This window comes from Cervus canadensis, chromosome 11, assembly GCF_019320065.1.
Source record: "Cervus canadensis isolate Bull #8, Minnesota chromosome 11, ASM1932006v1, whole genome shotgun sequence".
Taxonomy (NCBI): Eukaryota; Metazoa; Chordata; class Mammalia; order Artiodactyla; family Cervidae; genus Cervus; species Cervus canadensis.
The window spans coordinates 76,587,338-76,613,606 of record NC_057396.1 but is presented as its reverse complement, the minus strand read 5'-3'; the positions used below and the strand labels follow the sequence as shown (position 1 = coordinate 76,613,606).

At 41.9% G+C, this 26,269-nt stretch overlaps 1 protein-coding gene across 1 annotated transcript; it reads left to right on the top strand.

Moving 5' to 3' along the window:
- Positions 1–14,177: 14,177 nt before the first annotated feature.
- LOC122449392 (olfactory receptor 1440-like) lies at positions 14,178–15,128 on the top strand. The gene has a single exon (XM_043480896.1). It carries the CDS (start codon positions 14,178–14,180, stop codon positions 15,126–15,128), a length of 951 nt encoding a protein of 316 aa, XP_043336831.1.
- The last annotated feature ends 11,141 nt before the right edge of the window (positions 15,129–26,269 follow it).

The following is a 26,269-nucleotide window of genomic DNA, read 5'->3' as shown; positions in this document are numbered from 1 at the left end:
AATATTCAAAAAAATGTATATGTGTGTATAACAGAGTCACTTTGTGGTCCAGCAGTAATTAACACAGCATTGTAAATCAACTACATTTCAATAAATGAAGTGTATAAGTTTCAGACCCTTACAGTCTATGCTTAACCCAGCACCTTGGGCGTGCACTCCCCAGAGAGAGCCTTCACAAGCACTTTGTCCAGCCCAGCAGCACTGACCAGCTCCTCTCCTTGGTGAGTGAGGCACAGAGTTCCCACAGAGCCTTAGAGAATGGATAAATGGGAGATCATTTTTGAGCTCCCTTAGAGAGCCAGTGGTATTATTAGCAGCTGCTTCTGGGTGCCAGGATTTTGTGCTTTTTTTATTGCACTGTTCTCTGTTCTTCTAGCTTCCCTTGTATTTATTTTAAATTAAATTTAAAAGAATCAGAAGTGCCTGAGAGGGGTAGAGTGGAGCTAGAAAAACAAGCCCCTGAAGTCTTGTGTACTATCTGCCTGCTGGCTGCTCTACTGTGCTTAGACAGGATGTTCAGACTCCTTTTAGCCATTCAAAGGTCACCAAGAGCATCTTCTGAATATCTCTTATAAAATCACCAAAAAGATTTATTGGAGTTGGTGAAAATAACCTCTGATGCACAGCTGAGTGAAGAAAAGCCTCCAAACCATGCAAAGCAGGAATGCGAAGGCTCATTCCATGAAGCACATGCCTGTGATTGCAGTAATAAAGGTGCTCTCTTATTTAGATCTTTCTGTCTGATCTCACCATTCTGAGAGTTGTCCCATCCAGAATGAATGGATAAAGAGAAAAAAGCAAGTCTGTGACATGGTTATATTCATAAACAGAAAGAAGCAAGACTTAACAGGTAGCCTTGGAAAGTAAATAGCAGAAGGTGAATTATTGATGGAGCCACACCCTGATGAGATCGCAGGTGAATAGCTTTACCCTTGGAGGGGAAGACAGAAATTATTTATTTGAAATAGGCATGACTATTGAAAGGATGAGTACCGGTACTGATAAACTTAGGAGCCAGAATGAGCCTAAGGGACTTTATCGTCATGGAAAACAATGGTAAAGGCAACCATTAAGAAGACCATATGTGCTGCACTCTAAAACTACAGAATTAGAGACTCCATACATAGTCTGTAACAGCACCTGGTGTTTCAGGTTTTTTTGGATGCTATCTCTGTCACCACAGGTACTTGGGGGGGCAGATACAAAACCCTAAACTCCATAAGCATGTGTTACTCTCCTTTATTCTCACAGCTGCGACATCTGCATCTTTCTGTGGGGGACCAAGGACTCATATCATCCCAAATAATAGACGAAGGACTGACGCTTAGAGACTGAAGCACACTGTCTAAAATTACAGTGGGAATGCAAGTGAAGCACCAGTGTGCATAAGGGATCTTTTGTTGAGTGATGGAAATGTTCTAAAAGTGGATAGTGGGGATGATTTCAGTCTACTAAAATTATCACACACTTAAAATGGATGGATTTATGATATGTGAGCTATACTTTAACAAAACTCCTGAAAATAAAAAAAAAATGAGAAGAAAAAAAATTAATATCTTGAAGCAAGACCTGGCTAAAAGACTGTGACAATGTCCTGTTCTATTCTGAACCACAGAAATGAATTTAGAATGACAGTTTTCAATCATCAGGCCCAGCAGATGTTCAAACACTCTTCCATTTAGCCAGCATTTAGTGCACACTTACTAACAGGCTAAGTGATGAGAGAGAATGAGTAATCACACTGGGGCTTCCCTGGGGCCTCAGTGCAGAAGAATCCACCTGCCAATGAGGGAGACCTGCGGGAGACTTGCAGGAGACGCGGTTGGATCCCTGGATTCAGAAGATCCCTGGAGAAGGACATGGCAACCCACTCCAGTGTTCCTGCCTGGAGACTCCCATGGAGCCTGGTGTGTGGTCACAAAGGGTCGGACACGACTGAGCGACTAAAGAGCAGCGACTCCCTAGGAATTTCACTCTCTAGTAGGGGACATGCTGCAAAAATGATTTCAATGTGATGTGATAAAATGCAAAATCAATAGTACATGTAAAGGAAGTGACATTTTTGAATCCTGTCTGTAATGTTCAAGGAGTTCATGATCTGAGCCACAGTCAGCTCCCGGTCTTGTTTTTGCTGACTCTATAGAGTTTCTCCATCTTTGGTTGCAAAGAATATAATCAATCTGATTTCACTGTTGACCATCTGGTGATGTCCACATGTAGCATCTTTTCTTGCGTCATTGGAGAGGGTGTTTGCTATGATCAGTGCATTCTCTTGGCAAAACTCTATTAGCCTTTGCCCTGCTTCATTCCATACTCCAAGGCCAAACTTGCCTGTTACTCGAGGGATCTCTTGACTTCCTACTTTTGCATTCCAATCACCTATGATGCAAAGAGCATCTTTTTTGGGTATTAGTTCTAGATCTCGTAGGTCTTCATAGAATCGTTCAACTTCAGCTTCTTCAGCATTATTTTTTGGGCATAGACTTGGATTACAGTGATAATGAATGGTTTGCCTTGGAAGTGAACAGAGATCATTCTGTCATTTTTGAGATTGCATCCAAGTACTGCATTTCAGACTCTTTTGTTGAAATGGCTACTCTATTTCTTCTAAGGGATTCTTGCCCACAGTAGTAAATATAATGGTCATATGAATTAAATTTGCCCATTCCAGTCCATTTTAGTTCACTGATTCCTAAAATGTTGATGTTCACTCTTGCCATCTCCTGTTTGACCACTTCTAACTTACCTTGATTCATGGACCTAACATTCCAGGTTCCTATGCAATACTGCTCTTTACAGCATCGGACCTTGCTTCCATCACCAGTCACATCCATAACTGGGCATTGTTTTCACTTTGGCTCTGTCTCCTCATTCTTTCTGGAGTTATTTCTCCACTCTACTCCTTATTGAAAAATTCAGACTTAAAATGAAGAAAGTAGGGAAAACCACTAGACCATTCAGGTATGACCTAAATCAAATCTCTTACAATTATACAGTGAAAGTGAGAAATAGATTCAAAGGATTAGATCTGAGAGAGAGAGTACCTGAAGAACTCTGGACAGAGGTTCATGACATTGTACAGGAGGCAGGGATCAAGACCATCCCCAAGGAAAAGAAATGGAAAAAGGCAAAATAGTTGTCTGAGGAGACCTTACAAATAGCTGAGAAAAGAAGAGAAGCAAAAGGCAAAGGAGATAAAGAAAGATATACTCATTTGAACATAGAGTTCCAAAGAGTAGCAAGGAGAGATAAGAAAGCCACCCTCAGTGATCAATACAAAGAAATAGAGGAAAACAATAGAATGGGAAAGACTAGAGATCTCTTCAAGAAAATTAGAGATACCAAGGGAAAATTTCATGCAAAGATGGGCTCAATAAAGGACGGAAATGATATGGACCTAACAGAAGCACTTTAAGCATACTAAGAAGAGGTGGCAAGAATACACAGAAGAACTGTACAAAAACCCAGATAATCACGGTGGTGTGAGCACTCACCTAGAGCCCAACATCCTGGAGTGTGAAGTCAAGTGGGCCTTAGTAAGCATCACTATGAATAAAGCTAGTGGAGGTGATGGAATTACAGTTGAGCTATTTCAAATCCTAAAAGATGATGCTGTGAAAGGGCTGCACTCAATATGCCAGCAAATTTGGAAAACTCAGCAGTGGCCCCAGGGCTGGAAAAGGTCAGTTTTCATTTCAATCTCAAAGAAAGGCAATGCCAAAGAATGTTGAAACTACCACACGATTGCACTCATCTCACACACTAGCAAAGTAATGTTCAAAATTCTTCAATCTATATCCATACCGTCTTCCATAGTGGCTGTATCAATTTACAGGGGTAAGATGGGGAGGGAGATGGGAGAGAGTTTCAAAAGGGAGGGGATATATGTTTACCTATGGCTGATTCATGTTGAGGTTTGGCAGAAAACAGCAAAATTCTTTAAAGCAATTATCCTTCAAAAAAAAAATTTCCAAGCTAGATTTCAACAGTACATGAATCATGAACTTCCATATGTTCAAGCTGGATTTAGAAAAGGCATAGAAACCAGAGATCAAATTGCCAACATTCATTGGATCACCGAAAAAGCCAGAGAATTCCAGAAAAACATCTACTTCTGTTTCATTGATTATGCCAAAGCCTTTGACTATGTAGATTACAACAAACTTTGGAAAATTCTTCAAGAGATGGGAATACCAGACCACCTTACCTGCCTCCTAAGAAATGAGTATTCAGGTCAAGAAGCAACAGTTAGAACTGGACATGGTAAAACAGACTGGTTCCAAATTGGGAAAGGAGAAAGCCAAGGCTGTATATTGTCACCCTGCTTATTTAACTTATATGCAGAGTACAGCATGCGAAATGCTCGGCTGGATGAAGCACAGGCTGGAATCAAGATTGCCGGGAGAAATATCAATAACCTCAGATACACGGATGACACCACCCTTATGGCAGAAAGTGAAGAAGAACTAAAGAGCCTCTTGTTGAAAGTGAAAAAGGAGAGTGAAAAAGTTGGCTTAAAGCTCAACATTCAGAAAACTAAGATCATGGCATCTGGTCCCATCACTTCATGGCAAATAGAAGGAGAAACAGTGGAAACAGTGGCTGACTTTATTTTGGGGGACTCCAAAATCACTGCAGATTGTGACAGCAGCCATGAAATTAAAAGATGCTTGCTCCTTGGAAGGAAAGCTATGACAAACCTAGACAGCACATTAAAAAGCAAAGACATTACTTTGTCGACAAAGGTCCATGTAGTCAAAGCTATGGTTTTTCCAGTAGTCATGAATGGATGTGAGATTTGGACCATAAAGACAGCTGAGTGCTGAAGAATTGATGCTTTTGAACTGTGTTGTTGGTGAAGACTCTTGAGAGCCACTTGGACTGCAAGGAGATCCAACCAAACTGACCTTGGTTGATCAACTTAACTTGATCCTCTAGTCAATCCTAGAGGAAATCAGTCCTGAATAGTCTTTGGAAGAACTGAAGCTGAAGCCAAAACTCCAATACTTTGGCCACCTGATGCAAAGAGCTGACTCACTGGAAAAGACCCTGATGCTGGGCAAGATTGAAGGCAGGAGGAGAAGGGGATGACAGAGGATGAGATGGTTGGATGGAATCCAAGACTCAATGGACATGGGTTTGAGCAAGCTCACTTGTCAGAATAGGTCTTATAAAAAAGGCAACAAATATCAAGCGTTGAGAAGGATGTGGAGAAAAGGGAACCTTTGTGCCCTGTTGGTGGGAATGTAAGTTGGTGAAATCCACTATGGAAAACATATGATGGTTCCTCAAAATATTAAAAACAGATCTACCAAAAGATCTAGCAATTCCACTTCTGGGAATCTTTGTGAAGAAAACAAAAACATTAACTCAAAATGTTGCATGCATCTCAAAGTTCATGGCAGCATTATTTACAGTAGCCAATATATGGAAGCAACCTAAAAGTCCATCAAAATACAAGATATATTAGATATATCTAAAATATAGTGGATAAGAAATGTGACATATATATGCAAATATATGCAATGGAATAGTACTCAGTCACAAAAAAGATGAACCTTTCCTTTCATGACAACCTGAATGGACCTAGAGGGTATTACACTTAGTGGAATAAGTCAGGGGAAGACAAATACTATATAATTTCACTTATTTATAAAATCTAAAAAAAACAAATGAACAAATGTAAGAAAACAAAACAAGACTCATAGATACAGAGAACAAGTTGGTGGTTTCCATAGGAAGGGGATGAACAAAATAGTTGAGGGAAATTAAGAAGTGTAAACTTTCAGCTATAAAATAAATATCATGATATATGTAATGTGCAGCATAAGGAATGTAGGCATTAACATTGTAATAACTTTGCATGGTGACAGGTGGTAACTAGACTTATAGTGGTGATCATTTTGCAATGTTTAAAAGAGCAAATTATGTTGTACAACTGAAACTAACATAATATTATAAATCAATTATATTTCAATAAATAGTAAAGAGAAATATACAATACTTATGTTTATGATGATGTTTATAAATCACTTAAAATATGTATTATAACAAGCTGAGTGAGACATATATATACATATAATATTATGAAAATACAATATTCAGAAAAGACTGGAGAAATCAATCCATAAAGAAAGGTTTTAGATTAAGGTGATATAAGATGCATTCCCATTTTAGTGATTCATTGGTCTAAAACAGCTTTCTAAACTTGAATCATCCATGAAGAGAAAGTGGAATCAGCAGGGGAATCTTCCATGCTCTCCACTGACTTTGCACCAGGGAACAATTACCTGGACATGTTAATCAGCCATCCTCTTTCCACTTTGGATCCTAAGGGGGCATTTAAGTGAACTCCTGGTGGAAGCGCCTCTCTTAGCAAGGCTGGCCAGAAGACTGCACGGCCAAAGAAGTCTGGAGGGGGAAGGTCCTCCCATAGGAGTGTTCCTTTAGAAGACGGTTGAAAGTAAGTGTTCAATGCCTTTCCTAGGAATCTAGGGCTTAGAAAGTGTCCAGACCAGGAAGGGGCAGTGAACTCTGCTAGATTTCCCAGACTCCAATGAAATAAACAACCATCAGTTGCCGCCTGTTCTTCACAAACATCTGGGTGAGAATTGTGGTCCATGGCAGTGTGGGGCACAGAGTATGGTACAGTGATCCTGACTCCTGGATTGGAAGCCTTCCTGCTTTACAAAGCCATGTCTTCCACCATCGGTCTGTCTTCTCTCTCTGCTTCAAGCTTGCTCAGAGCTCAGGTCCCTTCTCCTGGGAAGTAATATGTTTCCCTTCAGTGGAGAATTTTAACAGAAACAAGACTCTGCAGTTCCCTGAATAATATCTTGAACTGGGAACTTGCTGTTGTATGGAGAGTTTGCTATAATTTCTTTTACTACCTGATGCCCAATGTCATGTTTTGAAAGGATGGTGTTTGTTAAGAGCTGCATGAGGAGTTCCCTGGTGGTTCAGGGGTTAAGACTCCATGCCTCTCTACAGGGGGCATGAGTTCCATCCCTGGCTGGGGAACTAAGATCCTGCATGGCCAAAAAAAAAAAAACGCTTCATGTATTAAGTAATAATTAAGTCACTTAGGCCTGGGTTCGATCCCTGGGTTGGGAAGATCCCCTGGAGAAGGGAATGCAACCCACTCCAGTATTTGTGTCTGGAGAATTCCATGGACAGAGGAGCTTGGAGGGCTTCAGTCCATGGAGTTGCAGAGTCAGATAAGACTGAGTGACTGACACTTTCAGTGTAATATAATTAAAACTATAGTTTATTTTCCATTCCCTTAGCACTGTAGCTCAGTAGCAAGGATTTTAGAGCTTACAAGACCTGGTCCAAATTTGTAGCATGGCCACCCACTAGCTGCCGGACCTTGGACAAGTTACTTAGCTTCCCCACGCCTAGTCTTCCCAGAAGTGTGTTAAAGAATCAAGGCCCGTAGGGTTGGGTGAGAGTGAATGCGGTGTGGGTGGATTGTTGAGGACCATGCGGCACAAAGTAAGTGATCATTTAACACAATAGAAGGTAAGCTGCATCACCACAACGAGGTAATACACTTCTAGCCCAAAGAAAGACTCTTGAGCTTTCAATGATCCTACGTTATTCTTATCCTGTCTAAAATACCTTCTTATTTACTATCAGTATTGAGGATAGCTGTGCAGTCCTACTATTCACAATCCCACAGCATTTATGGTATGTTTGAAAATAATTAACAGGAGTGGCTTCTGATATTCTTAGGCATCCTTTTAGTTCTTACTTCTTTAGAACCCCTGATCGGTATTCTAATTGGAAAAATTCCTTTGTGTTTCTAATTTAACAATGTTAGCTCCTCCTCTTCATGTCCTTAGCACACATAGGAAACTGATCATTTTGTGATCAATCACCATTTCTTAAGACACTGGCTTAGCAAGATCAATTTGCTTGTGTCTCAAACAACCATTTACGTGATTTCTTATTTCTTCTGGTTGTTTAGAACATGAAAAAAATCAGGGAAAGTGACAGTATTTAAGGAACATTTATTTCTACTCTAATAAAAAATCTTTGTTGTTGTTCATTCGCTAAGTCACGTCTGACTCTTTGTGATCCCATGAACTGCAGCACGCCAGGCTTCCTTGTCTTTCACTATCTCCCAGAGTTTGCTCAAATTCATGTCCACTGAGTTGGTGATGTCACCTTTAAGAAAGGCTTTTTAAACAGCAATTTTAATTATGATTAACAATAATAAGAAGAACCCACAGTCTCAACTTAAATGATAGTAACATATAATAACTTTTAACAAGACTCACTAAGTCATGCTACAAAGCCTAGTTGAAAAATAAAATGGCTTACTCAATTAAAAACTAGTCTACAATGATACCAAATATTTAATTTGACTGACTTCTTTTTCCAAAATAGACTGACTGTCTACAGCTTTTAGAACAATGACTTCACAGCTACAAAATGTTATCATCAACCCTATTCACTTCAGAAAATGCTGGTGAATTTTTATTGGAAGCATTTGATTCTCAGTGGATGCCCATAGAGAACAAGACTTCTAAACTCATCTAATTAACAGTAGAAGCAAGAATAGAAATGAAACATTTGTTGACAGACACATAAGATTTTACCTTATTTTCAAAAAAGATAATCCCTAAGTCTTTGAAATACTTAAGTACATTTTATGAGTTTAAAATACATGTGATCATTATATCACAAAATAATAGAAAAATTCAATGACATCAATTTCTGCATGTTCAGTGTTGTCTAGGGACCAATATTCATGGTTAGGGAGCAAAAGTGCATGAAAATATCTGTGGTCTTCAGGAAATTAAAGCCTAGCTTGGGAAATCATTGTATATTATCTATTTTTCATAAAAAAAGCAAGATAAAATATCCCTGGAGTTTTAATATAAATTGAGTCATGGAGAAGAGGTAAATAAAGGAACATTTACCGAAAGACTATTCTGTCCAAGATAATTTAATAATAATATTAGTAACCAAAATAAAGCAGCTTTATACCCTGTTCCAGGAATTGTGCAAGGAACTATAGGTATATGAACTCATGGTATCTTTACCGTGACCCCACTACCAATCATGATCTCCAGCAGGATACTGAAGCTGTGTTTTCAGGTACATTGTTGTGATATAATTATAGGAAACAACTTTTGCAAACTTACAAGGTGATGGAGAATCAAAATTAAAATGAGGGAAAAAAACAAATATATATGTATAATATAGCATTTATTTTTAATTTGGATTTTTATGTATTCTTCCAGTTTATAGAAATACATATTTATATACTGATAGAATATATTAACATATTGATCTCATAGCATGTAAACTTATTGAATGCACATTAGTTCTAGGAGTTTTTGGTAGACTCTAGACACATCTCCCCATTCCCCGTTAACTGAAGGCTCATCTTAGTTTTTTGTTTGGAGAACATAATTCCCATTTCAGAGTAAGCAAATTTCCTACACAGTTTCAGAAGGGATAGTTGAATAAATTACAAGCCCACAAATATTTGTTATGTACCTACATTGTTTGGTTCAGCCACTAAACTAACCTCGGGGTGGTACACTGTTACCTTAATGGACACCAATGAGTCACAATTCCTTGTTTCCATGTCCTTGTATAGTCCCCAAGGGAGTCATTGCTTGGCCATTTGACTGACTTTGATCAATGAAGCATCACCACATTTGAGACAGGCAGAGGCCTGATAAGTGCTTGTCATTGGGGCCGGTTCTCTTGGAATCCTGAGGTCACACTTAGAAAAATCTAGAGTGAAAGGCACGTGGAGAGAGAATCTCAGCCATCTCAACCATTCAGTCATCCCAGGTGAGCCCCAAAACAGGTGAGGACCATCCAAGCCATGGATGAATACAGCCACATCAGGGCTCCAAGTGAAACTCACAGATGCTCCTGAAGAAACGTGAGAGATGATGAACTGTTGGTGTTTTAAGTCAATAAGCTTGAAGCGGTTTCTTACACATCAGTACATAACTGATGCATTAGATATTTTTTGTTGCTGTTTAGTAGCTGAGTCCTGTCTGGTCCTTTGGTGACCCTGTGGACTGTAGGCCCCCAGCCTCCTCTGTCTCTAGGACTTCCCGGGCAAAAATACTAGAGTGGATTGTCATTTCTTCTCCAGCAGATCTTCCTGATCCAGGGATTGAACCCACATCTCCTGCATTGCAGGTAGATTCTTTTACCACTGAGCCAACAGGGAAGTCCATATTAGGTGTTAAGGGAATATTAAAAATACATTTCATCTTGCCTAAAAGCACAGTTTAAGGCATAATGGAAAAACTCAAAAATAAGAACAATGAGATTTTTAATGAACTAGAAAAATATGAAGGGGCTGAGGGAGCATAGAAGAAGGAGCGTCATATTCATAAGAGGGACAAATTACCAGGGGAGGCAGGAAAAACATGCTTACCTTTACACATTGTGTATTTCCCTCTTCATATTAAATCACCTGCTTTCTTTGCATTCCTCCTTGAAAATATGTGAAAAGCAATAGTAAACTGGCCCAGGAGCCATTTGAAATATTTATTTGATCTTCCTTTCACTGTTTCCCAAATCATAGCCTTACTTGGTGCCTGGCAGATGTTAGATATTCAATAACATCAGACTATTTGCTGAACAGAGAAACATTTTCTGTGACTTATAAATAGTTACTTAATTTGGGCTTTGTTATTAAAAGGAAATAAAGGTAAAACGCCTACATCATGGGATGTAAATTTTATTTTGGTGATATAACATTTTCTTGTATCAAATTAAGAGAGAAAGAAAGCAAGACTATGAGAATGACCTTGTTTCTTGACTGAATGTTAAGCTACTCTCGGTAAGTGTATTAATACTGAGCAGATGAATAACTGACTATGTTACTGTGCTCCCAAATCTTAGAAATGGCATTTCCATGTTGAGTGACTGCTCATGCACTTTCATTTTCAAACTTCTAAAGCTATTTCCCGTAAATTTTATTTTTATATGGGATTCTGAAAACACTGTATATGCAGTGAGTTTCCATAATAAACGAATCCTGGAAGAATGGTAAGCTTGCCCTTTAGAAGGTTCACTCTGTTTGCTGATCTCAGTGCCACCCGTGGGCCTCACAGGCAGCAGGACTGCACTAGGGCTGCCTGGCCAGCCCACCCATTGCACGTGCCTTAAGGTAAGTGAGGAAGCAGTATTTAGTCTATTCTGAATCTCTTATTTTCAATCACAACCAACGATTCTGATTGCTGGTCTTGAATTAACAAGGGGGAGAGAACACAGATAAAAAATGGAAGAGACATAAAAATAATTGAGGAATAAATATGAAAATTTCTATTTACTTTTTTAGTTACATAAGTTTTCTCTACTTCTGGGAGTTTTAATCATTATCATTATCATCATCATCTAAAACTTTATTTTGTTTTCTCTCACCACTGAATTAGAAAATGTATATTGCAAAAAAATAAATAAAATAAAATAAATACTTTATCATTTCCGGGCTCCCCTGGTGGTTCAGATGGTAAAGAAACTGCCTGCAATGTGGGAGACCTGGGTTTCATTCCTGGATTGGGAAGTTCCCCTGGAGAAGGGAATGGCAACCCACTCCAGTGTTCTTGCCTGAAGAATTCCATGGATGGAGGAGCCTGGCGGGCTACATTTCATGGGGTTGCAGAGTCGGACACAAATGAGTGACTTTCACTTTATCATTTCTACCTTGTCATTAAAAAACTTTTTATTTAAAATGTGTCAATAATACAGGGATGAAAAACTACACAGAGTGAAGTGAGTCAAAAAGAGAAAAACAGATATCTTACATTAATGCATATATGTGGAATCTAGAAAAATGGCAGAGATGATCTTATTTGCAAAGCAGAAGCAGAGACACAGATGTACAGAACAAATGTATGGATACCAGGAGGGAAAGGAGGGATGGGACGAGTTGGGAGATTAGGCCTGACACTTGTACAGTATTGATACCATGTAAAAAACACGTGCAACTAGTGGGACCCTCCTGCCCCGCACAGGGAGTCCACCCCTTGCTCTGTGGAGACCTCAGTGGGAAAGAAAAGAGGGCAGATGTGCGTGGACGACTGACTCGCTTTGCTGCACAGACAAATGAACACAACAGTGTGAAGCAATCATGCTTCAATAAGAATTGATTAAAAATAAAATTAAAACAAAACAAAAAACCAATCAACTTCACTGAAAGCATTTTCTAAAATTTCAAACATAACCTTATGGCCTCAAGATCTCCAGAGTACAAGTCCCTTCAGGACAAAGATGACAATAGACCACAGAAATACCACAGCAACTAGTGTCCCCAATGAAATTTTTAACTTCTTGAGATATAAATATGTTGTAAATGTAGCTGATGCAATCATTCGATCTCTACTGAAGGTGTTCTAAAGACATCAACTTATGATTTAGGTCTTACTGTAGGGACATAGTCTGGATCTTCTGATCTCATCAGGGACATTGATGGATGGTATTGAGTCAATACGATTTTCCCTTTCCTAGTATTCAAATGATCCTCTTTTGGGGATAAAAGCAATGTCTTAGAATATTAGGTTACTTTTAGTTCAGTGTGTTTTCCTACCATGACTACTACTCCCGTATTTGGAAAAAATGGTCCCTATCATATAAGGAGAAAAGCTAAAATTGCCTCATTTTATGATGAGGAAACTGAGACGCAGAGAAGCTGTGACAACTAGGGACAGAGCTTGGAACAACCCAAGTGCTTCATGCAAGTTTAATAATCTTACTATTATAATATTTATTAAGATTGTCAGTGGTTTTTTTTTTGTTATTTATAGTACAACTTAGCAAAGAAAAATCATCTGTTATTTTCTCCCAAGTTAATGTAATATTGAAACACAGTAAAAATGTAATTTTATTTTTTGAGTTCATCATAAAAGTCTTTTGAAGACGTAATCATGAAGACCATCAAAACAATCTCAGAGTGAAAAAGTGAGGAATGTTTTTCTTACCACTTATCAAAATATTCTATCATTTTAAATAAAATACAGTCATAACTAGTTATAAAATGTGGACTGGACACATGGCACATGGACTGTTAGCTTAAAAATTGGGCAGAACAGTGACCCTATAAACAACTTCATGATGGAAGTGACTTTAATCAGTGGAGAAATCATTCAGTTAATTGTGTTGGGAGAGTTTGGAAAAACAAAACCAAAATTTTCTCATAATTATACTTGTCACTATGTACTAAAATACTCCAGAAATTTTAAAGGTAAATATAAAAATACAAGTGATTTCAAAGAAAATATTAAAAAGACTTTTGGATTGTGTAAAGCAATGTTCTTTTGTTTAATACCAAAGCCAGGCACCATAAATATCATAGAAAACTGAGTGAAAAATTGAAGGCATTGGTCTCTCGGCCATGTTTGACTCTGCAATTTCATGGACTGTAGCCCACCAGGCTCCTCTGTCCATGGGGTTTTCCTGGCAAGACTACTGGAGTGGGCTGCCATTTCCTCCTCCAGGGCATCTTCCCAACCAAGAAGTTGAACCCAGATCCCCTGCATTGGAGGTGGATTCTTTACTGTCTGAGCCACAATTGAGCACCTAAAAATAAAAGAAATCCATATGGCAAAATCCAACATAAAAGATATTGATATTAAATGATACACTTGGAAAAGATTTAGCAAAATATATGAGGGAGAAAGAATTATGACCTTTGATATGTTAAAAGCTCCTACAAATCAATAATAACCTACTAAAAAAATGGGTAAAACTTATATATACAAGCAAGTCAATAAAGTAAATGCAAATAAAAACAATGAAAAAGCTTTTTTATTTTTTAACCTGCAAGATTGTCAAAGGGTAAAGCTAAATAATTGTGGACAGTGTTGAATAGAATGGTAAGATATTTTATCATAAAATCTTGAATTTGTATAAACTAGTACCAATTTTCAGACAACAGTTGAGCAACATCTGTGTGTTTATGTGTGCACACATGTATGTGCACAAAACATTGCAAAAATATATCACAAACTATCAAGTATGCTGAGAAATGGGATCCTCAATGTATTTTTAACTAATTTTATAGTTTCTTATATTGACTATGAATAATTTTTGTCCAAAAATGTGAAACTTTATCCAAAATGAATATGTTTCATGATATTGAAATAGACAATCTTTAACCCAAGAATCTTTCTGCAGTTTGAAGAAACTTCAAGACAATGGCTGCAGGAAGGAACAATACAACAGTCACCAAATTTATCCTCTTGGGATTTTCAGATTCTCCCAAGTTCAAGATTGCTCTCTTTGCAGTGTTCATGGGGACTTATATCTTGACAGTGGCATGGAACCTGGGTCTTATCGTTCTGATCAGGATGGACTCCCACCTACATACACCCATGTACTTCTTCCTCAGCAACTTATCCTTCTTAGATTTCTGCTATGTCACTTCCACAACCCCCAAAATGCTCTCAGACTTCTTCAGGAAGCCTGAATTCATCTCCTTTACGGGCTGCACCATGCAGTACTTCTTTTTCTCTAGCCTGGGTCTGACTGAGTGCTGTCTGCTGGCGGCCATGGCCTATGATCGCTATGCTGCCATCTGCAGTCCTCTGCTCTACACAGCCATCATGCCCCCCACCCTCTGCCTGCAGATGGTGCTTGCTGCCTACACAACCGGATTCCTCGGCTCACTGATCCAACTGTGTGCTTTACTTCAGCTCCATTTCTGTGGACCCAATGTCATCCATCACTTCTTCTGTGACCTGCCTCAGTTATTAGTCCTCTCCTGCTCCGAAACCTTCTTCTTACAAGTGATAAAATTTGTGATGGCAGTGATTTTTGGCGTGACCTCCGTCTTAATCATCATGATATCTTATGGTTACGTCATTGCCACCATCCTGAAGATCAGCTCTGTTGAAGGCAGGGCCAAGACCTTCAACACCTGTGCTTCCCACCTGACAGCAGTGATCTTTTTCTTTGGATCAGGTCTCTTTGTCTACATGCACCCCAGAGCTGGCGATTCTCTGGGCTATGACAAGATAGCATCAGTCTTCTATACAGTGGTGATCCCCATGTTGAACCCTTTGATTTACAGCCTGAGGAACAAGGACATCAAAGATGCTCTGAAGAGGTGTAAGAAGAAGGGAATGTTTTCCCATTGTCATGGTTAATTAAGGGTCTGGTAGCCTAGTAACCTGTTGACTAGAAGTTTCTAGACTATGCAAGGGAAATGAATTTAACATTATTCAACAGGATTTCAAGTGAGTCAATCCATCTAAATCCAGCACTGGCTCAGTGCCTTGCAAATCGTGCAGTTTCTTTATGTCTTGATTGTTGACTCTCCTTTCTTACACCAGCAATGACTTCACAAAGCACTTAATATATTAATTTTTATGTCCATATAACCTTCAATTTCTCAGTATTTGACCCTTGCATACTCTTTCAGAATTTCAGACTGCAGGCTGGAGGGGATGGGACTAAATACAAGGTCAGGAAAAGATTTTTCTCATACACAATATCAGAAGCAGAACAATGACCGCTTTGTCACAAACTCTCCAGGTGCCTAGGCGATTCCAGGTGATGAAAACAGGGATGTGGAGAGAAGAATAACTTTACACTCAGACATAACTTGCCTGCCATGGAAAACACCATGCGCAGTGTAGTCTAGAATTTGTTTTCTGGGTTTCTGTTTTTAGAACCTAACATCAACAGTTGAATGAACAAGGCGATTTCCATGCTACTATGCTGACCTGGGAGAGCTAAAATACAAAGAAAAGAAGTGATCATTTGAATTCTGAAGTATATTGAAAATATTGAAAGTGAAATTGGCTCAGTCATGTCCAACTCTTTGCGACCCCATGGACTACACAGTCCGTGGGATTCTCCAGGCCAGAATACTGGAGTGGATAACCTTACCCTTCTCCCAGCGATCCTCCCCACCCAGAGATTGAACCCAAGTCTCCCACATTGCAGGTGGATTCTTTACAAATTGAGCCACGAGGGAATCCCAATTGAAAAGATTGCATTTCTGTTATCATGGCAGATTGAATGGCATAGATGTGCCCACCGCTGTAACAACTAAAGGCACTTGAAAGAATGGGTTTAGAAAATATTTTTAAAGACACTTATGAGCAGGCAAGGAAAGAAAAGGAAATCTCCAACCTTCAAATATAAAGGACAATCAGGAATCCTGAGAGTAAAGGCAGCTCTGAATATGACTTTCACATTGGGGAATTTGCTGAACTCTAATAATATTGGCCTGCTTTTTTTTTTTTTTTTCAACTTTTTATTTTGTACTGGAGTATAGCTGCAGCCATGAAATTAAAAGACGCTTACTCCTTGGAAGGAAAGTGATGACCAACCTAGGTAGCATATTAAAAAGCAGAGACATTAATTTGTCAACAAAGATCCGTCTGGTCAAGGCTATGGTTTTTCCAGTGGTCATGTATGGATGTGAGAGTTGGACTGTGAAGAAAGCTGAGCCCCGAAAAATTGATTCTTTTGAACTATGGTGTTGGAAAAGACTCTTGAGAGTCCCTTGGACTGCAAGGAGATCCAACCAGTTCATCCTAAAAGAGATCAGTCCTGGGTGTTCATTGGAAGGACTGATGCTGAAGCTGAAACTCCAATTCTTTGGCCACATGATGCGAAGAGCTGACTCACTGGAAAAGACCCTGATGCTGGGAGGGATTGGGAGCAGGAGGAGAAGGGGACAACAGAGGATGAGATGGTTGGTTGGCATCATCGACTCTATGGACATGGGTTTGGGTAAACTCTGGGAGTTTGTGATGGACAGGGAGGCCTGGCGTGCTGCGGTTCATGGGGTCGCAAAGAGTCGGATACGACTGAGCGACTGAACTGAACTGAGAGCCAATTAAGAAGGTTGTGATGGTTTCAGGTGAGCAGCAAATGGACTGAGCCACACATTCACATGTATCCACTCTCCCCCAGACTCTCCTCCCATCCAGGCTGCCAGTTAACACCGAGCAGTTTCCTGTGTTGTACGGTAGGTCCTTGGTTATCCCTTTCAAATATGTACCCCAGTATGTACATGTCCATCCCAGACTCCCTAACTATCTCTCCCCACATCCGCCCTTTCCCTGGCAACCATGAATTCCTTCTCTAAGCCTGTGAGTCTTTCTGTTTTGTAAGCATGCTCATTTGTATCATTTCTTTTTAGATTATGCATGTAGGAAATGTCATATGACATTTCCCCGTCTCTGTCTGACACGCTTCTTCATTCACTGTGACAATCCATGTCACTACAAACTGGCCTGTGTTTTCACAAGCACACAGACAGACTTGAGGAGAGACAGACAGACCAAGCCCAAACTGTCAGGGAGAGTTTAACTGGAGACCCAGACATCCATATGAGAGTCCAGCAGACGAGACTTTGGTATGAGAGAAAATTAAGGGGAAAAAAAATCCTATCTCAGGAAAAGGAGATCTTAACTTTCTGAGGCTTTGTAATCACACACTCTCAGGGAGGTTTGTGGTCTGAATTTACACAAGCAGTGTAGATAAAGCAACCTTACCTAAGAATTAATTTTAGAGCAACTTCAGGTTTGTAGTACCACCATGTACCAACCAAAGGCAAATGCAAATTCTCTCAGGATTCTTAGGAGAAAATCTGAAACCCAAGCTCAGATAATTCTCTCAAACAACTTTCTGAAGAAAACCAGGTTGCACAAATCTTAAAGTACAGAAAGAAGTAAGACCTGATGGTTGGAAGCCAGAAAGACCTGGTCTTGTCAAAACTATGAAGAAGTCAGGAAAGGCAACTGTCTGAATACACAGATAAATTATACATGGCTGGTCAAGGATAAGAAGGGGACTGAAAATGTCTTTAAAGATCAGGAGAATGAGGCTTACTGAGGATTTCTGCATCTAGTAGTGTGCTGAATTGTACACTAGAATGACCCTCGTAAGTGAGACAACTTTTCAGCTGTCTGAATTCGAAAAGAAATTTGAAAGAATTTGCAAGAAAATCATCTTTTAAATGAACTTCCAGTTAACTTAATGAAAAGGGAGAATAAGCTAAGCCCTCAGATGAAGTGAAACCAAGAATCCAGGAAAGTAAACAAGTGTAAAAATAGCTTTCACCTTGGAGAGCCCCGCTGAGAGCTGCGCCCTGACTTCTGCGTGTGGACTGCAGCCGCTGAGCGTTCGGAAGACGCAGCTCACGTCCCCGGTGAACTGGAAGGCTACACCCTCAGGAGAAAGTGGCAAGGACTCCCACAGGTTACATTCAAGAACAAAGAGAGTCCAGAGTGAAAAATTTAAAGCACAAGCACAAACCTCTAAACAGAGTGAAACCCCTAACAGAGAACTGGCAGTGGGGAGAATAGTCCTTATAAGCAGATCTGCAGGGTCTGCAGACGCTGGCATCACGGGTGAAGAGGATAAGCCAGGTAGGACTAGCTTTGGGGAAACACAGGTTCAGTGTCAGTCGGACTTCCCAGATGGTGCAGTGGTAAAGAATCCGCCTGCCAATGCGGGAGGTGCGAGATACGCAAGTTCGATGCCTGGGTCAGGAAGATCCCCTGGAGGAGCAAATGGCAACGCCTTTAAGTACTCTTGCCTGGCACATTTATGGACAGGGGAGCCTCGCAGACTACAGCCCAATAAACAGACTTGCGAGGTCTTCAGATACTGGCCTTATTGGTAAAGAAGATAAGGCAGTTAGGACTAGATATGGTGAGGCCAGATTAAATCTCCTCTGAAAAGAGGAGAGAAATACTTCAAAGGGAGAAATACTGAGAACAGGTCAGAGACCCGGTGACTCTGAGCACTGAAAACCGGGGGATTAAAAGGAAGGGAATTGCCATTTGCCACAACATGGGAGGAACTCGAGGCATGTGCTGAGCGAGTAAGTCAGAGAAAGACAAGTACACGTGGTCTCATTGTGGGAAGTCTAAAAACAAGTGACCTTGCATACACAGATTGGTGTTGCTGAGGCGGGAAGTGGGGAGTAGGTAAATGGGGAAAGAGAATTAAAAAGTACGAAATTCCACTTAGGAAATAAATAAATTATGGGGATGTAGAGCATACCACCTGGAGGAGGGCACGGCACCCCACTCCAGTACTCTTGCCTGGAGAATCCCATGGTCAGAGGAGCCTGGTGGGCTACAGTCCATGGGGTTGCAAAGAGTTGGACACGACTGAGCAACTAGAGAGAGAGAGAGAGCGCGCATAGCATGGTGACTACATCACTGCACCGTATGTTTGCGAGTATTGTTGACAGAATAAATCTTAAAAGTTTTCATCATAGATTTCCCCGGTGGTCCGGTGGTGAAGACTCTATCTGCCAATGCGGCAGACATGGGTTCAATCCCTGGTCCGGGAAGATTCCACACGCCACGGGGAGCCCACGTGCCGCAACGAGTGAGTCCACAGGCTCGGCTACTGAAGTCCGTGCACCCCGGAGCCTGTGCCCTGCAAGAACAGAGCCAGTGCAGGGCGAGCCGGCGGGCCACGACTGGAGGGCGGCCTCCACTTGCTGCAGCGCAGAGAGCCCGCACGGCAGGAAGGACCCCGCACGGTCAGCTGGAAATCAATCAAAAACATCAAAAAAGTTTTCATCACAAGAAAATTAATCTGTAGCTACATGGTCTTGGATGTTAGCTAGACATTGTGGTGAGCCCTTCACTATGTGTACGAATGTTGAATCATTATGTTGTACCACCGAAACGAGTATGTTATGTCAATGATGTTTCCAAAAAAAGCGAAAGAAAGAGGGTTGATATATCCATGCAATGGAATATTATCTGAGCATAAAAAGGAGTGAGGTACTGACATGTGCCACCACATAGATGAACCTTGGAAACACCATGACAAGTTGAAAGCATCGTTACAAAGGCCCATGTGCTGTATGGTTCTCTTTTAATGAAATTTTCAGAACGGGCAGATCTGTAAGACGGAAAATAGATTAGTGGCTGCCTAGCGATAAGGGGATGAAGAGGAACGGGAGGTGAATCCTAGTGAATATACATGAAAATATTTGATGAAAATATTCTAAAATTAGATTAGAAATCTCGGTGGATATACTGAAAGTCACTGAACTGCATGCTTTAAAAGGCTGAATTTTATAATATGGGAAATGTACCTCAATAAGGCTGTATTTTGTTCGCTAGTTTTTTCTAAAGAAAGAGGCTGGGAAGTACATACAACCAAAGGCAACATTCTTGGGAAGGCATTGTTTCTGTGGTGGGTATTCCTTAAAGATTTGGTAATGAAAGAGAAAAAGCGAGTGAGCAGAGAAATTAAAGGTCCTAAGCAAAAATTTTAAAATCAAGTAAAATACTAACCTATCTCTGTTTCTGAGTAAAGCGACCAAACAAAAGAAATTGCCCTTCCTGGGTTCGATTCCTGGGTCAGGAAGACCTGGAGAAGGAAATGACTACCCACTCCAGATTTCTTGTCTGGAGAATCCCATGGACAGAGGAGCCTGGAGGGCTAGGCTTCTCCAAGGGATCTTCCCTACCCAGGGATCGAACCCAAGTGTCACGAATTGATTGGCAGGTGGACTCTTCACTACTCGAGCCACCCACGGAGATGTCGTGTTAGGCTTCCACTAACCAGTAGAGGGCGCGCCATCACAAGACTCTGCTGTCACAGGCCTTAATGCAAGGCCAGGAACGCAGCGGACTGATCTGACCAGCAAGTGAGGATGCTGACATCAGTGTAACTGCTTACAGTTTGTATCCACAGATATTTGGTCTTCGTGACAGCTTGGCTTTGAGTCCCTCATTTTACAGATGAAGAAGCAGAACCTCAGCACGCATTTGCAAAGATGACCCAGGAAACGGGCAACAGACGAGGGACAGGGCATGCGTGGGCAGCTGCGTCATCCAAGGGAACAGGATTTTTTAGTAATTCTCACCGGAGTATCGTTGCTTTACAATGTCTTGTTAGCTTCCGCTGTATAGCAACGTGAATCCGATATGGCTTCCCTAGTAGCACAGCCGGTAAAGAATCTGCCAGCAATGCAGGAGACCCCAATTCGATTCCTGGGTTGGGAAGATCTCCTGGAGAAGGGATAGGCTACCCACTCCAGTATACTTGGGCTTCCCAGGTCTTTCAGCTGTTAGAGAATCCCCCTGCAATGTGGGAAATCTGGGTTCGATCTCTGGGTTGGGAAGATGCTCTGGAGAAGGGAAAAGCTACCACTCCAGTATTCTGGCCTGGAGAATTCCATGGACTGTATCGTCCATGGGGTCGCAAAGAGTCAGACACCACTGAGCAACTTTCACTTTCTAAGTAGGAGCGTCTAAGTAAGTACACATATATGTATGTATATACCCAAGGGGACAGAATACTACCCCTTCTCCCACAATGGGCCAAATAGGATCCTGTTTCTCCCAATAGTTGCCACTTTAGCTGGAATTACTTCTTCAACTATCTTGGCAGGCATGTCTGAGACAGACTAAACACATCCACCCCTGCTTTGTGGCTAGGAGACGTTTATACTTCTCTTGAATACTTCCTCTTCACCCCAAGGGTCCACAGCCTCTCAGTCTCTCATACCTGCGAATGAAGGTAAGAAAATTCTCACTATGAGAAAATTCCTCCTTGAACAAAGCAACAAGGCCTTTCTAAGCAACTTCAGCCTATTACTTCTCATCTGCAAAAGGGATGCTGAAGCATCTCCCACCCTCCTCCTTAAGATGCAAGAAGCGGGAACACTCTGCCTGAAGAGGTGTGTGCATGCTCCGTTGCTTAGTCATGTCCAACTCTTGGCGACCCCATAGACTCTAGCCCGCCAGGCTCCTCTGTCCATGGGGATTCTCTAGACTAGAATACTGGAGTGGGTTGCCATTTCATGGGTAGAGCTAAAAACACTCAAACAAACCCAATATCTTCTCCCACCCTGTTCAGGAGGAAGACAATAAGCGAAGAACCCAGGCATGTTGTGCTCAGGTTCTGACCTGCAGGACTGAGAGGTATGATACTGCGCCTGTAACTTACACAACAACGAGAAACTAATATCCTCATTTACATTTTAGTTTGCTTCTCTGGAAAACTGCCCACCTCTGGGCTTCGCAGCTGATACCCTGATGAAGCTTTAAAAGTTCCTGTGTGGAAAAACTGTCCTTTTCAATTCAGGAAACAGTCACTGAGCATCCGCTTGATGCCGGGCACTGGGAGGCACAGAACCTTAAACCTAGAGAGACCTCAAAGAGCAGTGATACAAGTGGACACGTGACTATACCTGGGTCAGAGAGCGATGGGTGCCATGCGGGGTTAGCAAGGACCAGTCTGGAAATTTAGAACGAGGAGAATCCACACCCAGTTAAAGGTAACAGGAAAGGCTGCCTTGGGCTGACTGTGGGAGATAAGACAGCGGGTCAACAAAAGACTTGGGAAGGATTTTATGCAGCCGCGAACACCTTTGTGGGGTTGTAGACCTCATTTCTTTTTTATTTTTGGATTTGATTTATTTTTATTGGAGTCTAATTGCTTTACAATGTTGTGTTCCTTTCTGCTGTACAATGAAGGGAGTCGGCTGTATGTATTCTTATATGTCTTGGCTTCCCTCCCACCCCCCCAGCCCCCCTCCCCCTTCCCACCCCATCCCCATCCCACCTGATCCCGCATCCCACCCCCCATCCCCCATCCCGCCCCTGTAGGTCATCACAGAGCGCTGACCGGAGCTCCCTGAGCTTCACAGAAGGTTCCCACCAGCTGTCTACTTTACACAAGGCAGTGTATGCATGTCAGTCCTAATCTCCCAACTCGTCCCAACCTCCCCTTCCCCCTCTGTTTCCAAATGTTCATTCTCTACATTTGAGTCTCTTCCCACCCTGCAGATAGGTTCATCTGTACTCACTAAAGGAAGCTGAGCACCGAAGAATGGATGCTTTTGAACTGTAGTGTTGAACAAGACTCTTGAGAGTCCCTTGGACTGCAAGGAGATCCAACCAGTCCATCCTAAAGAAAATCAGCCCTGAATATTCATTGGAAGGACTGATGCTGAAGCTTAAACTCCAATTCTTTGGCCACCTGATGCGAAGAGCTGACTCATTAGAAAATATCCTGATGCTGGGAGAGATTGAGGGCAGGAGGAGAAGGGGATGACAGAGGATGAGACGGTTGGATGGAATCATTGACTCGATGGACATGAGTTTGAGTAAACTCCGGGCATTGGTGATGGACAGGGAGGCCTGGTGTGCTGCGGTCCATGGGGTCACAAAGAGTCGTACACAACTGACCAACTGAACTGAACTGTACTCATTTAAATAGCTGATCTCATCAGCAACCTACGACTGAGAATAGTACAGGGAAAAAAAGTAGAAAATCACAAGGGGTGGTTGTAGGAACAACTCAGAGCCAGAGTGATGGACTGAAGAACCTGGGAGGGTTTGAGGAACAAGAAGTCACCACGAATAGGTTCACTGAGAGTTGCCCAGTAGAAAAACAGGAAATTTTGGTCAAGGGGAATTTAGGGTTTGAGATTAGAAAACTTAGTGGTCTCCCATTATGGTGAGGCCTAGGTTGGGGCTGCCACATGGTGCTACTGGGGTGGCCTAGAGGTTGAAGTTGGTGGAGATCTAGAGGTCAAAGAGTGCAGCTAGGGAATGTCAAGACATCAACCTGGAAACCATCTGATTTATCTTTCTGTTTGTCCTTGATCAGTTCAGTGGCTCAGTTGTGTCAGATTCTTTGCGACCCCATGGACCACAGCACGCCAGGCCTCCCTGTCCATCACCAACTTCTGGAGTTTACTCAAACTCATGTCCATCGAGTCAATGATTCCATCCAACCGTCTCATCCTCTGTCATCCCCTTCTCCTCCTGCCCTCAATCTCTCCCAGCATCAGGATATTTTCTAATGAGTCAGCTCTTCGCATCAGGTGGCCAAAGAATTGGAGTTTCAGCTTCAGCACCAGTCCTTCCAGTGAACACCCAGGACTGATCTCCTTTAGGATGGACTGGTTGGATCTCCTTGCAGTCCAAGGGACTCTCAAGAGTCTTTGCCAACACCACAGTTCGAAGGCATCAGTTCTTCGGTGCTGAGCCTTCTTTAAGGGTCCACCTCTCACATCCATACATGACTACTGGAAAAACCACAGCTTTGACTAGACGGACCTTTGTCAGCAAAGTGATGTCTCTGCTTTTTAATAGGCTCTCTAGGTTCTGATAGAGAGAATGAAGACCAATTTTAGATTTTCAAGACCAATGAATGATTCAGTAAAATAAATAGATACTTGATGTCCTCCTGGCTCCTCTATTCCTCTCTCGCCTATTCAAACCACCAACATCCACGTAGACTAAAATGTTGGTTATTCATCTGGCTTTCTTATGGCCTCATAGACAAGGCCTTTCCCACCATCTGGGCTTCAGCTGGAGAGCCCTCTCCAGAAAACATCTATCACCCAGACTGCCTGAATCCAATCCCAGCTGTCTTTCCTCCTTGAAATTCAGCCCACTGACAAACTGCTACTTTTAAGCTCAAGCAAATTCAGAGAGGTTGTACGTTTGCCAAGCGACATCAGCTCTGGGTCATTTTAAGTTCTGTTTTTAAGGGACAACTCCACGTGGCAATACACAGTTAACTGGGTGCATGATTTCTAATAGCTCCTTGCTTGCATGAACTGTGTCCCAGAAAAACTTCTTTAGGGAAGCCTGGGGGTGGGCTGTCTCAGCAGGGGATACCACAGCAATGTGGCTTCCCAGAAGAGCCTCCACCCTTGCCAGCACTCCAACAGGACCGAAGGATCGGAGTCTCTAAAAGAATAGACAATAGCTGCTGTGTGTGTCTGAAGGGCCACATCTGCCTGACACATGGAGTTGGGCAACTATGTTCTACATTTTGCCAAGCTGGTTTACAGATCTGTTCTAAGATTGCATAATGGATTTCGGAGAATAACTTCTCCCTTTACCCTGGATCCCCTGAAAATAAACTTCTGTGTTATTTTGGGGGCTTCCTGGTGGCTCAGCTGCTAAAGAGCCTGCCTGCCAATGAATGAGATGCAAGAGACTGCAGGTTCCATCCCTGGGCCCAGAAGAGCCCCTAGAGAAGGAAATGGGGACCTGCTCCAGTGTTCTTACCTGGAAATTTCCATGGACAGAGGAGCCTGGCAGGCTATAGTTCATGGGGTCGCAAAGAGTTGGACACAGCTGAAGAGGCACACATGCATGCATGCATGTTATTTTCAATGAGCTAAAACAGCTACTGGCAAAGGCAGACAAGGCCAGTTTTAAGCAAAAACATAAAGTCCCATCACAGTGTCCTCTGAGCTGCCTCTTCCCTGTTTAAGCGCCCCCCGTCTTCATTCTGGGTTCCCTGTTTCTCCCATTGCCTCTGTGGTTCTCATCCAACCTTTCTGCGTCTCTGATGACTGGAGGCACGGGCTTAAATTTTGGTTCTGTCCATGACTAGCTGTTCTGTGAGCAGCCATGCCTGAGGACCATTGCTGCGGAGAATTCCTCTCCAAGGTCTTCCTTCCGTCTGCAAATCTGTTCCAGTTTTCCCACCTTGAGGATTCTCTCCCTTGACATTGCAGGCTGTGGCTCCTGCCTTCCCATTCCCTTCTCTTCTTTTGCTGCTAAACTGGGATCTCATTCGATTCCACACATGGCTTTACTCAAAGCCCCTCTGGGACCCCACTCTAGATTGATGGGCTCCTATTGAGACTGTGCTTGGAAGATCACCACTTTCTTCTTGCCCCATCCAAAGGCCTTTCATTCATATTTTTTTCTTTGTCTTCCAGGACAGGTTGCCCAAGCATCACTGGGTGGTAAGGGCTTTGAGGATCAGGCTAAGAAACTTGAATGTCATCAGGCTATTAGTGAACAGCAGTACTAATGAATATTTTCGGGCAAGGCATGACATGACTGGACCTGTGTTTAGGGAGGTCCTTCTTCAGGTTAAGGAGGAAAGGGTGAAATAGAGAGAGTCTGAAGGGAAAAAGAAGGCAGTTGGAAGACTTTGGTAGACCATGAACAATCAGGTTCAAATGGCCTGACAAAAAGGGGCTGGTACGGAGACGCCTTGAAAGAAGGATTTGATTCCATTGATGATCTTCTTAGTCTGCAAGTATCAAAAAAAGAGAGTCCTTTCTGAAATTTTGCCTTGAGAAGGAGGGAGGGAGATAGGGAGGAATTTTGTAAAAACACCACAGTCTTCCAGTATTTCATTCTTATACCCTTCACTCTGTGATGAGGAGTAAGAAGCTAGAGGGGTTTGGGGATTTTATTCACCTATCTTTTTAATCTAGAAAAGAGTAACTACATACAAACTACTGCATTGGCCACGGTGGTCCTTGCCCCAGTATTAAGCCTTAGAGGGTCCCCAAGAATGTAGGTCGTAG

Bases quoted from the DNA above. Each gene is read 5' to 3' on its own strand.
- LOC122449392 (XM_043480896.1), top strand. From the start codon at position 14,178: ATGGCTGCAGGAAGGAACAATACAACAGTCACCAAATTTATCCTCTTG.